The sequence below is a fragment of the Phlebotomus papatasi genome, chromosome 2, assembly GCF_024763615.1.
Source record: "Phlebotomus papatasi isolate M1 chromosome 2, Ppap_2.1, whole genome shotgun sequence".
In the NCBI taxonomy this organism is placed as follows: Eukaryota; Metazoa; Arthropoda; class Insecta; order Diptera; family Psychodidae; genus Phlebotomus; species Phlebotomus papatasi.
In genome coordinates, this window is record NC_077223.1 from 52861135 (window position 1) to 52876520 (window position 15386).

General features: G+C 31.6%; 2 protein-coding genes across 12 annotated transcripts in view; both read left to right on the forward strand.

Moving 5' to 3' along the window:
- LOC129801634 (guanine nucleotide exchange factor DBS) overlaps window positions 1–7719 on the forward strand; it is a 102523-nt gene extending 94804 nt beyond the window's left edge. For all 11 annotated transcript variants that reach the window (XM_055846853.1, XM_055846851.1, XM_055846852.1 and 8 more), the window contains exon 17: window positions 6576–7719. In XM_055846853.1, the coding sequence (XP_055702828.1) occupies window positions 6576–6673 (98 nt within the window). In that variant the 3' untranslated portion in view covers window positions 6674–7719. The remainder of the gene's footprint in view (window positions 1–6575) is intronic.
- Window positions 7720–7793: 74 nt separating this feature from the next.
- On the forward strand, window positions 7794–14795 carry LOC129801637 (general odorant-binding protein 67-like). The gene is made up of 3 exons (XM_055846875.1): window positions 7794–8057; window positions 13744–14112; window positions 14250–14795. The coding sequence occupies exons 1-3, from the start codon at window positions 7962–7964 to the stop codon at window positions 14487–14489; spliced, it is 705 nt and encodes a 234-aa protein (XP_055702850.1). The 5' UTR covers window positions 7794–7961; the 3' UTR covers window positions 14490–14795.
- Window positions 14796–15386: the final 591 nt, after the last annotated feature.

Consider the following 15386-nt stretch of genomic DNA (forward strand, 5'->3'; position numbering starts at 1 on the left):
TAAAAGTACAAAAAATGCTCGTCAAATAATCATGTTACGATTAATGTTTGTCAAGAAAGTACAAACTTTTACGAACTTGTTTATGGGTTATACGATTGCGTAAGTCCCCAATAGGAATTCACAAACACTTGCGAATATTTTACAAAATATTTGTTTCAGTGTATTTCAAGGTGCCCTCTGAAGCATTCTTGACATAAAACGCATTTTTCAATAGTTGTCTCAAATTTACACCGTTAAAGTTCAAAATTTGTCATATGACAATATCATTCGGTTACAGAATTCCCCTAGTGGTCTCTGAATTGCTGAGAAGCTGCTCATGAATTGATTCTTTTTTTTTTAGAAATTGAAACAAAATTTAAATTGATTAAAACAGTATCTATATGTAAAGAAATATTTATTACCGTATTGTAATTTTATTCCGTTTTGTGTCTTTGAATTGGCCAGAGCTGACAGCTTTTAAAGCTTTCACGAATCAGACTACGCGATAGTAGTAAATATTTTATAAGACTGTTTTTTTTTTATGTTGCTGATTGCTTTAATAGATTTTCTAGTCATACCAAAATAAATCAGAGTTATAGGTGTTTTTGCTGTAACAATTTTCATTCGGATTTGTTCATTCGTTAGAATTGATCAAATAATTCTGTACGTGTTCACGAACTTTACAAACGCAATGGGATTGCTTTTCTATGCTCTAATCTAAGAGAAGATATTATAGTCGGAAGTGGTGTACAAATTAATTAGTTATTCTGTTCATTTAAAACGGTTATAATTTTTGCGTAAAATGTTAACTGCGTAAACTGTCTTAGTAACTTCATAGATTTGAGAATGATCTGATTATTTAAAATTCAAGAAATCAATTTTTAATTTTTTAATAGAAATAATTTTACTGACTGTTCAATGTTTCTCAGTAATATTTATATAACATGTTCTCGTCATTGACTATATCTATAGGCTAAATTAATTTCGAACTTTTATGAAAAACTGTACCAAATTTTGGCAAGCTTACAATTTCGGCTACATCCTTTGTTCCTCAAATTTCCATTAATTTTTTATTTTTGCTTACCGTCGTTGCGGGTGATTTTGCACGTTTTTTCGCTATTTTTCAACTTTGCTCTCTAAAAGTGGATAGTTAAAGTGAAGGGAGGGGGGTTTTTGAGTGAAATTATTTGTATTCAGTTGTTAATGAATGGAATTTGTGCCACTAGCATTAATTTTATAAAATTTTATTATGTTTAAAAAAATCAAGAAAAAAGGCTTGCACTTGGGATAAGGTGCGGGTGACTTTGCACTTTTTAATAAATACTAAAAAATCATCAATTTCTGATAATAAACGGCAATGAAGATCTTTACATCTAAGGGTAATATGCACGAGATCTAAAAGATGACATGATCGCCATCTTGATTTGACGTTTCTGTCATAACCTAAAACTGGTCCGATTGGGTTGAAATTTTAGTATGTTGTAGCTGATGTCAAGGCCTTTTCAAAACGTATCTATGTTCCAGTCTACGTCAAGTATTTACTTAGATACAGAGGCTCGAAGTTTAAAATTTTGCAATACTCATATTTTGGCGGTCTTTATTGTTTAATCTTCAATATTTGAAACCTAAACGAAATGCCTCAGTAACCATTAAAAATGGTTGAGACTTTTATTTTATATATTTATTTAGTTTAACATAATTATAAAATAAATAAACGAGAAGTACATTTAATTAATTTTTTATTTTTCATCTTTGCGAAAATAGTTTTTAAGATTCTCAAATAATGCGCTGTTATAAACAAAAACATTACTATCCTTTTTGTTTGTTTGTTAGATCTCATCGCCTAACGATAACGCTGTCTTTTTTCTGATGGTTTCGATAAAAGAAGCTCCCTGTAGTTCTGTATTCATAAAATTGTCAAAATTTTGAACTTGGAGCCCCTATATCCAGACAATCACTTGACCTAGGTCGGATTTTATATATGTTCTGAAAAGGCCTTGATATCAGCTAGAACATACTAAAATTTCAGCTCAATCGGATGAGATTTTTGTTTTGACAGTTATTCAAAATGGCGGATAAAAACGTCAAATCAAGATGGCGACCATTCCATCTTGTAGAACTCGGTCACTTTATCTTAAATTATCAAAAAATTGGATAATTTTTAGCCAAATACTTTTACAATAAAGCTTTAGAAAGACCATTACATGCAATTTTATAACATAAATCATGTGTTCTTAGGAAGATAATAAGGAAAAAAAATATTTTAATAAAAATAATCTACAAAATCGAAGTGGATTATTCTAGCCAGATAAATTTACAATAGATTTAGGCAATTTACTACTCTGAAATCGATTTTGGAATTGCACCTTCAGATAACTTTTTCACGGAGCCGTTTTTTGACAAAATACCTATACTAGGATTTCATTAACTATTACTGAAACTACAAGAATCCTTTTGAGGATCATTGTACCTTACTTGGTACTTAACATATCCCTATATACTTTGACATGGTAGACCGGGTCGGCGAAGACTATCAATAAGTGCTAGAATTGTTCAAAGTCTCACGAACAGCAGAGTGCAAAGTCACCCGCAACGACGGTACTCTAGAGATTATACAATGTAAAAACAGACAAAAAATGTCGCTTCGATGTACGAGATAATGTGAAATAGACTTTGGAAGAATTCCGGGAATTCCGAACTATGGGAATCAAGATGGCCGAAATATTACCCAAAGCTATGTCTATATTTTTATTGATTTTGAAATGTATTAACCCTCTAACGCTGTTTTCTTTAATATGCGAAAAAAGTTCTAAAACAATGTTTTCTAGGATAAATATGATCCAATAAAGTCGAAAAAACCATCAATTCTTCATTATCTTTTTTAGTTTAGGCGCTAGGTGAGAAAATATAAATATTTTTTGAAACTATTTTTGCTTCTAAAATTCACATTTTTAGTTTTTTCAATTTTTTTAAATAAAATATACAAAGTAGAATGACATATCTTTCAGTAAAAAATAAATTTATTTTAGTGAGATAACTTTAAATCGGTATTTTTATGGAAATTGTAAATGAGTTTTTTTGCACAAATATTTTTTGTTGCTTTTTCTCTGACCTGTCACACAAAACTGGGAATAGCAACAAAACGAAGAGTCAAAATGAGTTCAAACTTTCAAGAGATGTTTATAAGACTATTACCGAGGACACTATAGCACTTTTTAATAAATAAAACCTTTATTGTCGCTAATGTGATTTTTGTGAAGACCGCCTGGAGGCGATCTTACCCGTTAGAGCGTTAAGAATGATTTGAGAGAAAACAAAGACGATAAACTATCCAGAAAGTTCCAAGCAACAGTCCTTAAAGAGAAGTAGGGGAAACGCGATACCTTCGGACAACTCAAGCTTTGAACAACTGATTTTTTTTAAATTTGTTTTTAGTGAATTATTAATATTACAAATTAATAGTTATCCAATGCCTCAAATTCCACGAAAGAGTCATAAATTAGATTAATTATGAGTTATCCGCAGGTAGCGTGCTTTCCCCTAACAAAAATTCAATTTGTATTAAAAATATTACGTTTCAAATTTAAGATTTTGGCCCTTGTATGCAACTATGTTGAAATTTGGTACAGTTACCCTAAAGAAAATAATTAGAAGGCCCGCTTCAAAATTGAAAACTAGCATTTGAATCAATCAAGAAACAAGTCGGTAAAGAATTTTGGGTAGGGAGTTTTGAATGGATCAAACGCTTTTCTGTGAAAAGTTATATAAAAAATTATCGGGAAGAAAGCTAAACAACTCTAAGCAAAGCAGGGAGTCAGTTTTTTAATTATCAAATCAATTTTAGCGATCTCAAGGAACATTATATAGTAATGAAACCTACAATACATTGAAAAATACAATTTACAAATTGTATTCTCGGTCTCTTTGGATAATTCGAAGTCACACAAATTTGTGGCAAATCGCCCAAATGGTAACATCGTCCTAAAAAGGGATATATGAAGTCCAAGTGTATGTAAATGTCGAAGTAATTCTCCAGAAACATGATAAGAACTTCTGGCATACCTACACTGAGAAAAAAAGAGGCTACGATTAACTTTTTTCGTCATAACTTTAATACTTTTCGGGTGTAAAAATATATCATCATTTTTAAATGTTAATTTTACACCTTTTTAAGGGTAAAATTAACATGAAAAGGGATAACTTTAACCCATAATACACCTAAAAAGCATAATATTTACACCGATTTCGGATCAATAATGCAGGGTTTGTTTTATGATGTTTGTGATCTATGAGTGTCAAAACATCTAGATCCAAACTTTGGGCCCGATCTGACGAGGTCAGATTTCACCTAGAACCACAAAATCTGAGATTGTAAAGCATCTCAGCTAAGGCTATCGTACTTTTGTACGACCTACTTTGCAATTATCTACAACAACGAAATTTCTAATTATTCTATTTTGTTTACCGTCGTTGCGGGTGACTTTGCACGTTTTTTCGCTGTTTTTCAACTTTACCCTCTAAAAATGGACAGTTAAAGTGAAGGGAGGGGGGTGAATGGGTAAAATTATTTGTATTCAGTTGTTAATGAATGGATTTTGTTCCACTAGCATTAATTTTATAAAATTTTACTATGTTTAAAAAAATCAAGAAAAAAGGCTTGCACTGGGGTTAAGGTGCGGGTGACTTTGCACTTTTTAATAAATACTAAAAAATCAACAATTTCTGTAATAAACGACAATGAAGATCTTCATATCTAAGGGTAAGATGCACGAGATCTACAAGTTGACGTGGTCGCCATCTTGATTTGACGTTTCTGTCCGCCATTTTGAATAACTGTCAAACCCTAAAACTGGTCCGATTGAGTTGAAATTTTAGTATGTTGTAGCTGATGTCAAGACCTTTTCAAAACGTATCTATGTTCCAGTCGACGTCATGTATTTACCTAGATACAGAAGCTCAAAGTTTAAAATTTTGTAATACTCATATTTTGGCGGTCTTTATTTTTTAATCTTAAATATTTGAAACCTAAAGGAAATGCCTCAGTAACCATTAAAAATGGTTGAGGTTTAATTTTATATATTTATTTACTCTAACATAATTTAAAAAAAAATAAATAAACGAAAAGTGCATTTAATTATTTTTTTTATTTTTTCATCTTTGCAAAAGCAGTTTTTAAGATTATTAAATAATGCGCTGTTATAAACAAAAACATTACTTTTTTGTTTGTTTGTTTGATCTCACCGCCTAACGATAGCGCTGTCTTTTTCGTGATAGTTTTGATAAAAGAAGCTCCCTATAGTTCTGTATTCATGAAAATGTCAAAATTTTGAACTTGGAGCCCCTATATCCAGACAAAAACTTGACCTTGGTCGGATTTTATATATGTTCTGAAAAGGCCTTGGCATCAGCTAGAACATACTAAAATGTCAGCTCAATCGGACGAGATTTTTGTTTTGACAGTTATTCAAAATGGCGGACAGAAACGTCAAATCAAGATGGCGACCATGCTTTGTAGATATTGTAGATCTCGGTCATTTTATCTTAAGTTCCCACAAAATTGGATAATTTTTAGTCAAATACTTCTATAATAAAGCTTTAGAAAAGCCATTATATGCAATTTTATAACATAAATCATGCGTTCTTAGGAAGATAATAGGGGAAAAAAATATTTTAATAAAAATAATCAACAAAATCGAAGTGGATTATTCTAGCCAGATAAATTTAGATTGGATTTGGGCAATTTACTACTCTGAAATCGATTTTGGAATTGCACCTTCAGATAACTTTTTCACGGAGCCGTTTTTTGACAAAATACCTATACTAGCATTTCATTGACTATTACTGAAACTACAAGAATCCTTTTGAGGATCATTGTACCTTACTTGGTACATAACATATCCCTATATACTTTGACATGGTAGACCGGATCGGCGAAGACCATCAATAAGTGCTAGAATTTATGAAAGTCTTACGGACAGCAGAGTGCAAAGTCACCCGCAACGACGGTAGTTGAAGTAAGTCTTGGGTACAAAGAATTTAAAGCTAGAAGAAAGAGTTATGTTAATCCTTTAAGGATGAGAGGGTCAAAAATCGGGGATGCGAAAAAATAATTTTTTCTTACTTTGTAGAGCAAAACGAAACTTTAGAAACCCGTAGGAAAAACTTTGTTTTTGGGTACCGGTGACCCAATCGTCCTTAAAGGATTAATTAAATTAGTTCACTGTAAGTATAATACTCATACCGCTTCAATATATTAAGGAAACTTCCGTGTCGGATTTATTTTTATTTAAGAATAAATCTGTGAGATCTAAATTTATTCCGGAAACGCTTTTTGTTTAAGATTATTCAGCATATAAATGCAATCAGAACAAATTTTTAGCTTTTTTTGCATTTTACTCTTGAAGCTCTGATTGAAATCATTAAAAAATACTTGTTGAACATTAAAATTAAAAAAAAAACAATAAAATATGATTCTAAAGCAATGAGGCCTATATTATTGAAAAAAAGAATATATTTTTTTCTCATTGAGCAGCTTCGAAGCCTTTTCAAATTGCATTAAATATATTTTTTTAAACTGTTATTGGTAAATGTTTCAGGGGCCAATGTGGAAGGCTGGGCACCGGCCGCATATTTGGAATCAATTAATAGGAGACCGTCGCGGATCCGGAGTCAGGATCGGCTGAATGAACACTAAGAATGTTAAGAAAAGCCAAAGCAATTTCCTTGTCACCTTTTTCCAAAAGAAAGAAGAAAAAAAAACATAAAAGGTTCTCTTTCCCTGATTCAAAGACACCCTTAAGACTATTGAGAGGCATTTTTCTTGTACTGTAAAGCTCTCGATGTTCTCGCGCGCTCTAAAACTTTGTATCTTTTATCGGATTGTAAGAATTTGCACCATGTTGATGGATGTTTCTTGTGGAGTTGGATTTATTGTAAGGTTTCTTTAAGTTGAATTCTAGTCCTCTTTTTTTGTATTTAGTTAAAGGAACCTATCGATTAAGCATCTATTTTGATAATTTTTCTGTGTCTGTTGGCTTAAAGGTAGATCATCTTCAAAGATCATTGAGAAAAAAAACAGCTGAATATCTTTTAGAAAGTATTTATAATGATTGTACATAAATAATATGAGAAAGTAAATTAAGAAAATATATGAATATTATTGTTAAACAATTGTTGTAGATCCCCGTATATTATTAATTTTATTTTAACCGACAAAGAGAAAGTAATTTGAAGTGATAGAGATGTTTTTTTCAAAATTAATTCAACTTTATTAAACGTGGTAAACTTTTTTAAAGTCTGAAGCTTTGCTTCTTTTAATTGTATAGGTTTTTTTTCTATTTTTGATCAATACAAAATTCTGTTACAAATTAACTTTCCTTTGTGTATTTTTTTTTTACTATCACAAAACTCCGAAACCCTAAAAGAAAAAGTTAGCTCCTAAGATATTTCTAGTAGTTTTTAGATAAGCTTGAGAAAACTTTCATACCCATTAGTTTATAAATTTTTTTGAAAGAAAATTGCGATAAAAATGTAAACTTATGAGCATTTCCTTCATGTGATTGCGAAATTGTTAATCTTTTCTAAAATATCAAAACATTGTTGACATGCACAATTCACTGTGAAAAATTCTTCACGCCAAATATCCATTCTTCAGCATTAAAAAGAATCATATTTCACTATTTATAAGGACAAAATGCGATGTGAAAGAACAATTTGAAGAATATAGCATGAAATTCCAAATACTGTCTATTTTATTTTATTGGTCAAACATCGGTGGAAACTTTAATAAAACGCTCTACAACTTTTTACCGTCAATGACACATTAGTTTTTTTTAATTCCAGAAAAAATAGTTGATGATGAATAAAAAGTTGATTAATTGGCTATGATGAGCTTCAACGTAACTTTTTGTGTTGAAATTAGTGAATAAAAGCAACTGAAGAGAACATAATTCTGTTTAGTTTTGAACTGATTTCCCTTGAAAATGTTCTCGTTTTGTGTTATTTTGCTCCTGATTTATTCAGTTGGGTTTTTAGATGCTGAACAGGATTCCGATTGCTTCAGAAATCGTCCTGAAATTGTGAGTAATTTTTTTTGTTAACTCCCATGTTATCTTCTATAAAGATTGAAAGAAATAACATTTATAAAAACATTTATAAAAAGTGAAAATCGAAGGAATTTAATTTAGGATATTTCTTGAATAGAGGAAGGTTTTGCAGGTTCGTAATGCTGCTGCTGAGTAAAAGTAGATTTTTTTCCAAGTTCCTAAATTATTGTTATTAATCGTATCGAGACTCTTTATTTGTGTTACAATGTAATCATTACATCGTGTTCGTGTTTGATCTGCTGATTGTAGATAGCCCAGGAACGCCTTCCTCGCAGTTTGGATGCTTCTTTCATGTTCCCGGAGTTTCTGGGCAGAGACGGTGCATTATTACGTTTTATCACAGTAAAACTGCCTTTTTCTAGACATTCAGATCTATTTGAATTCGAACTCACAACTGTGAGAATCGAGTCAGAGATCTCACCGCCCAAGAACCATAACGGTCTTGCTTATAGCGCCACTGAGATCCCCAGTTTCTAAGTGAATTCTTTCATCTTTGGCCATATATTCTAATAGCTAATCCAGTATCTTACATTTCCTGTCAAACTTGGAACCTATGACTTTTTTTTTTGCATTAAAAAAATCAAAAAATCAAAATGGACCTTCAGTTGCAATTTTGATATGTAATATTTTATGCATTTTTACATTTCAAGTGTCTTTCCAAAAAAAAACAACTAATATACAAGTTATAAAGGGTTTATCATGATTAATATTTACCATGTGAATCTATGACTAAAAAGAGGTCGTTTTTGTGGGCTGAGAAAAATTCACAAAAATTACCGCCTTTGCAGCTCAGGAAAATTCAATTTTGCAGCTTCGTTAAAACATCTGACAGAACTATTGACCAAAGACTTTGAGAATTCCTCACTGTTTTTATGAACGCCGTCCTGGAATATTTAATCCATCCAGAGACTCCGTTGAATAAGAATACAAAAAAATTAGGATATTCAACAATTTTTACCAAAACCTCAAAGAAAAACACGCACTTCCACAGTAAAATGCGACTTCATCAGATGTTTCTATTCTGTTTCTTTCAAATGAAACATCATGTCAAAATCTGCTTACACTGAGAAAAAAAAGAGGATGTGATTAACTTTTTTCCTCATAACTTTAACACTTTTTTGGTGTAAAGATATATCAACATTTTTTAATGTTAATTTTACACCTTTTTAAGGGTAAAATTAACATGAAAAAAGGTAACTTTAACTCCCAATACAGTCCCAATACTAAAAAGGGTAATATTTACACCGATTTCGGATCAATACTTCAGGGTAAAATTAACATTTCCGGAATATTATTTTAACTTTTTCGGATTTCTCTCAGTGTATGATAGATGTGATTCTTTCATTACTCATGCGGTGCATTTTGAGCATTTCTTATCCAATTTGCCTTGTTTTCAAGCGGAATTTTCCACATTTCACTTTAAATTGATCACGGGTAATTTTCAGAATCACTGACATTAAAATCATTTTATGTAATGCCAGCTTCAGACTGGAGGTTTAGTCTAGTTCCCGGAGGTCTCAAAAATCTTTATAACAAGCAATTTTATTGATTTTTCAAAATATAAATGGATTATTTGCCCTTAATGGCCTTAGACCCGTATACAGTGGCGACAAGATAAATAGCACAGTTTCGGACACTGTAGTGTATGCTTTATTTTTCGAAAAATTATGCTTTAAAATGATGAAAGTAATAATAATAATAAATGAACTTGTATACAAATACATTTTGAATATGAAGAAAAAACCTGAAAGTCCTATCAAGAAATTCAGTACGATCAAAAAATTGTTGAAATGGCACATATTAAGAGGACAATATAAATAGCACACCCTATAAGAAGTGATAGTTTTCGGTTTCTACTGCAATTAACAACTTACAAATTTTATTTGGAAATTAAATTTGGAATAATTAGTACTTAGTTAAGTAACTTTTGGGAAAAATAAGAGCTTGACAACGAAGGATCATTAAGGAAACCAAGATTTGGCACTTTTCTAATGTGATTGTAATTCATGTAGTGTGGATATCTACTTAAAACTATTCCAAATTAGTCACATTCAAGAGATTTACCTTGTGATCAATCTGTTCCTATAAATTCAACACGATTGAGGTTCTTTTAGACCACCCTGTCCATTGCAGAAAGTCAATTTTGTTCTGATTGAACCACTTTTAAAAACTCTTGGAAGTGTGTTTGGGATCATTAGTTTGATTAAAACTTAAAAACCAAGAACAAATTCTCTTCGATTTTGAAGTACATGTCTTGTCCAATGATATCCTTGTAAATAAATTGGTTTACATTGCCTGATATTCCATACACAGACCATACGGCACTTCGCAAAAAGTAACCATATATGTATCAAGGACAAAATTCTTGACATTTGGGACATCTAATATTTTTTATGTCATATCCATTTGAATTAATCAGGAATACATCAAATCAAAGAATTTTATTCCCGAATTACAGGTCCTTCTGCATATGCTTTTTAACAAAAATCAAACAACAGGTAAGGTGTCGTTTGAATACTAACTCTTTACGTCCGGCAACAGTTCTAAACCGGGTATTTTTACATAATTGGCTTTTAGTAATGCTCTCATGAGTTACTCCTTCAAATTTTGTTCAATTTGTTATTTTATTTTTGGTACTGCAGCAAATGAATTCAATTTTACTATATGAACAATGGCAGGATATTCTATTAGAAGTGGTTAATCTTTCTCGAAATTTTCAAGCTTTTTGTATGATTTTTAAGTTTTATTATAGAAAATTATTCGATTATTGGTTCTCTTCCTTGAATAATAAAATTTATAAAAAAAAATTCTTAGTTATCCTAAACTTTTTTACGTAGAGCCTGTACATCTGAACCAAAGGCTTTATTTGCATGATTTTTCAGTTCTCATAACTTTATTCTACGAAAATTTGTGGCATTAATGCCCACACATGATCCAAAAAAAAAAAACAGGAATATAATGAATTTTAAAATAAAAGTAAATTACAGGTAATATTTTCAGAGAAAAATGAAGGTGTGCTATTTAAATTGTCCGCACGAATTATACCTAAACTCATAAAATGACACAAACACATGGTTTTAACACATACAAATATTAAATAATTATCATTTTTATTTATAATGGGCATTATATTTTTTTAAATAATAAATCATGATCAGGAATAAAGATTGATATTGTATCATAAAACATAAAAATAGGAAAATCGCTGAAGGTGTGCTATTTATTTTGTCGCCACTGTATATCTCAGATTAAAGGTGTTAGAAAAAATTAGACAATTGCAATAGATGTAATTATGAGGAATGTAATTGTAGAGGAAAATCCACGGATTTTCAGGAATTTTGTGAGATGGAATTATGAACCTGAGATTTTTTGACAGAATGATATAAATTGATTCGATTTATGTAGCATTTAGTAAAAATCTTGGACATCATTTTCCATACGAAGCTGCACATTGGAATCATTTATTGACATGCTTCTATTAATGCCATCCCTAATAAATTTTAGTCCTTTTTATTATTTATAACATTCTTTTAGAAGGGCATCAAAAAATACTGGCTAATATACTTTTTTTCTAATTCTCAATTATTAGATTTATTCACACAGAAAAAATTTGACTCTAAATTTAAGAATATATAAGATCCTGGGAACTTAAATTGGACGTGAATCCCCGAGGCGTTTAAGTTTAGATGCTCTGAGCGAAAGAAATGGGCTAGAATCCCTAGCTCTGTCAAGCTAAGAGATCGGGAACTTAAGTTCTGCATTAGCTGTAAAATGCAAAATGTCTACGGAGTTCCAAATTGCAACTAAAACTAAATGATCAAGGATTTAGAATTAGTGCATTGGCATTCATTGGATGGGATTTGAAATTAAATTCCTGGGTGTTTCTGTTTAAGAATTTACCATTTTTCTGTGTGTTGAAAAATAATTAATTTGATTAGATGTCGCATTAAACGGGGCTTTGCATTAAATGTTTGCATTACCATATCGTTGCTTATAATAAGCAATTATACTAACTGCATATTTTAAATTTTATGATTATAAATTGTATAAGTTCATTAGTATGAAATTTCATCCGGAATATAACAAATGTTGCTTTTGTTTCAAATTGCAGTTTCAATAATCAACAAACAAAAACGCTCTTTAAACAAAAGCAGAACGGAGTTTAAAATAATTGTTATTCTTCTCTTAATTTTGTTGTGAATAAACTAAAATTATAAACATATCTTGACCCATATTTTAGCAATTTATGAGCAGTCCAACATTTTGCTATCATTTGGTATTCGGAATTAGATTAAGGATACAATTGCCAGAATACTGATTTTTTTTTGTACATATAATCCTCTATATTGAAGTACGATTCACCCCAAAATTTCATCAGGATTTTCGGGATTTCCCAACTCAATTGGGAATTCCGGGAGTCGTCGGGAAATATCAATCACTCAGGGACAGCACATCAATTTATTCCAAAGTTTTCGGCTTGGTCTCCAAGCTTTCATCAATATCTTGAGGAAAGAAAAGAACCATTTTATTGAAAAGTTTTTAATATATACAAATTCTTTTACAACTCACACAAGTCTTAACAAATGTTCTCTGAGTCTTATTCAGTTTTTTTTTTTTGTCAGGAATACCTAAACGAGTCTCAGCGAACGTTTGGGACATTATTTTCAGATTTTGATTTAAAACTCTCTCGTGGCACCTCTGGGGTGGCCTACACAAGGGAGTATTAGGCCGGCTTCAGATCTAAGGTTTAGTCCAGTTCCCAATTGTCTCGAAATTCGAAATAGCAACCAATTTTATTGGTTTGTTAAAATTTAATGGATCACTTGCCCATGTTGATCAATCTTAAGTGATAATTTTCCAAAAAATCTTGATTGATAAGAAATTTTAGAAGTTAAGCCATATGGCTAAGCCTTAGGTCTGAAGCCCGTATTACTGCTTTAAACCCAGTACCTAGAAAGAGCCGTTATACTGGTTTCAAGACAAGATTATATAAGGCTTGTAAGGCTTCAAGGCATGATTTTTGAGAAAATTGTTGTTTTGGATCAGATATTAAGGGATAATTATTCATTAGATTTTGAAAAATCAACAAAATTATTTGTTGTTTAGATTTTTCAGGCCTTCGGAAACTGGGCTAAACCTCCAGTCTGAAGCCGGTATTAGAATCAGTCCGAATAGAGAAGGAATTCCCTAGCATTCCCAAGGAATAATCTTATGCGAACAGACCCTCCTGATTAAGTCTAAAACCTGTATTATACTAGTTTTTAAAGCTGACAAAGAATAAACTTGTTATTTTCCATTAAATTGGCGATCCTTATGCTAGGTATATAATATTCCTTTACATGAATATGCAATTGTAAAGAAGTGTAGGAAAAGAATGTCATGCATCATGTAATTCGTTAATAAATGGTTAAAGAAAATCGCAATTTTCTTAAATTCAATTATTTGTCCCGATTTTATAAAAGATTTTTATTAAATAACCACAATGGATGTTAAAATTTGAAACAGACTGGATAACAGGAATCATGAATCAAAGTTGAATTAAGATTCACGTCCGATAAGTAGGTAACGAAGTTTATAAACAATGTTACGGTAATTGACTTTATTTGTTCAATTGACGATTATAAAATTACAAAGTAAGTCAAGTGAAAATAATTTACAGACTCCAATGGAATGTTGCACTCTTCCGGACTTGTTGGACCCCAAGATTATTCAAGAATGTCGAGATGAGTTCGATGCGGAAGGTATGGAATGGAATGGTCTTCCTGCTCATCCTCCTCCACCACCTCCTCCTCCACCATCACAATCCAATAAAGCTCCACCTCGACATCGTGGTCCTCCGGGTCATCATAGATGCTGGCATTGTTTTGCATGTGCCCAAGAATGCGTTTTTAATGCTACAGAACTCATGATGGATGGAGAATTGGATGCTGAAAAATCCCTTGAACATTTCATTCAAGCAGCATCTGAATCTGATTCCAAATGGTCACGAGAAATCATTGAGGATGCATTTAGTGCATGCAATGATAAGGTAGGTTGAAATAATTAAAGTCAAGACTTTACATACCATTAAAATTAGAAAAAAAACACTGAGCAACTAATTTAATTTTTTTTTTATCAAAAAGATACCTTTGTGAATATTCTTTGTGCTATATTAATTTTATCAAGGTTAAAATCATGCGTGACAAATTCGAAAAAAGAGCAGCCAAACGTCCAAACTCACCTGAAAATGAGATGGAATGCAGTCCAATTCCTCAACATCTTATGCGCTGCATACATGGACAGTTGTACAGGACTTGTCCTGAGGGAATCAGGGTAGAAAGCCAAGAGTGCACTGACCTGCAGGAGTACCTAAACAACTGCCACGGACCACTCGAGTGGAAGAAAGGACACAGGCACCCTGAGTAAGCAGAGACACATTCATCGATTTTCGGCGAGATTTCACGCCTAGAATCACCTGTTGAACTCACAGTCTCCTGTCCCCTGCCCTCATTGAAATTAAACACCCAACCCCACTTCAGCGGATCAGATTCCTACTTTCATAACGACAAAAAATCCTTCAACTTCGTCCAATTAAATCCCTCGTGACACCATTTTATTCATTCAGTTGCAGGAAATGGCTTTCAGCCTGTTACTTTAAGAGAGCTTTTCCTTCGTTAACATGATAAATATATAAAATATTTCAAGTTCTGAAAATAAATGTTTGAGAGTTGAGATTTGTTGATTGGATTATAGCTTTATTTTCATGGGTTCTTCTTCAGGTTTATGCCTCGGTTTTGTCCTTTTTTACTGCGAGATTTAGTGTTTCATAAAATCTTTTAGATTGAGATGATCCAAATATTGTAGACAACTTTAAATTGGAATTATTCATAATCTCCAGATACGTCACAACATTAATATTAATGTTAATTAAAGGGAAGGCTTTCAGGCATCGCACATACCCTGGCTTTGAGTCATTTTCCATAATCTTTTAATGAATTTTACCAAATGGCAATTTATTTTAATATCTAGAATTAAGTCTCACATTTCCTGAAGAAATAGGTCAGATTCATTAAATAAATATGAGAAAAACATAAAATGTTCGAAGCCATAGTGCGTGCGAAGCTTGAAAACCTTTCCCTATGCTACACAAGACTATGAAGTTATTACAATTTTTTATTGAATGTCTTATGAACTCTAATCCTTGTTACATTCCGTTCTTATCAATTTCTTTTATTTTCCTTATATTGTGATAACAGCCGTTGAATATTGGGTAAAGTAAAAAGTGCTGAGTCCTTAACGCTGGATGTTTTTAATGAGCAATAT

What these genes read in the sequence shown, in the direction of transcription:
- LOC129801637 (XM_055846875.1), top strand. Translation starts at nt 7,962, where the DNA reads ATGTTCTCGTTTTGTGTTATTTTGCTCCTGATTTATTCAGTTGGGTTT. An exon ending in TCAGAAATCGTCCTGAAATT is followed by an intron (nt 8,058 to 13,743) that starts GTGAGTAATTTT and finishes AATAATTTACAG; the next exon opens with ACTCCAATGGAATGTTGCAC. An exon ending in TTAGTGCATGCAATGATAAG is followed by an intron (nt 14,113 to 14,249) that starts GTAGGTTGAAAT and finishes AATTTTATCAAG; the next exon opens with GTTAAAATCATGCGTGACAA.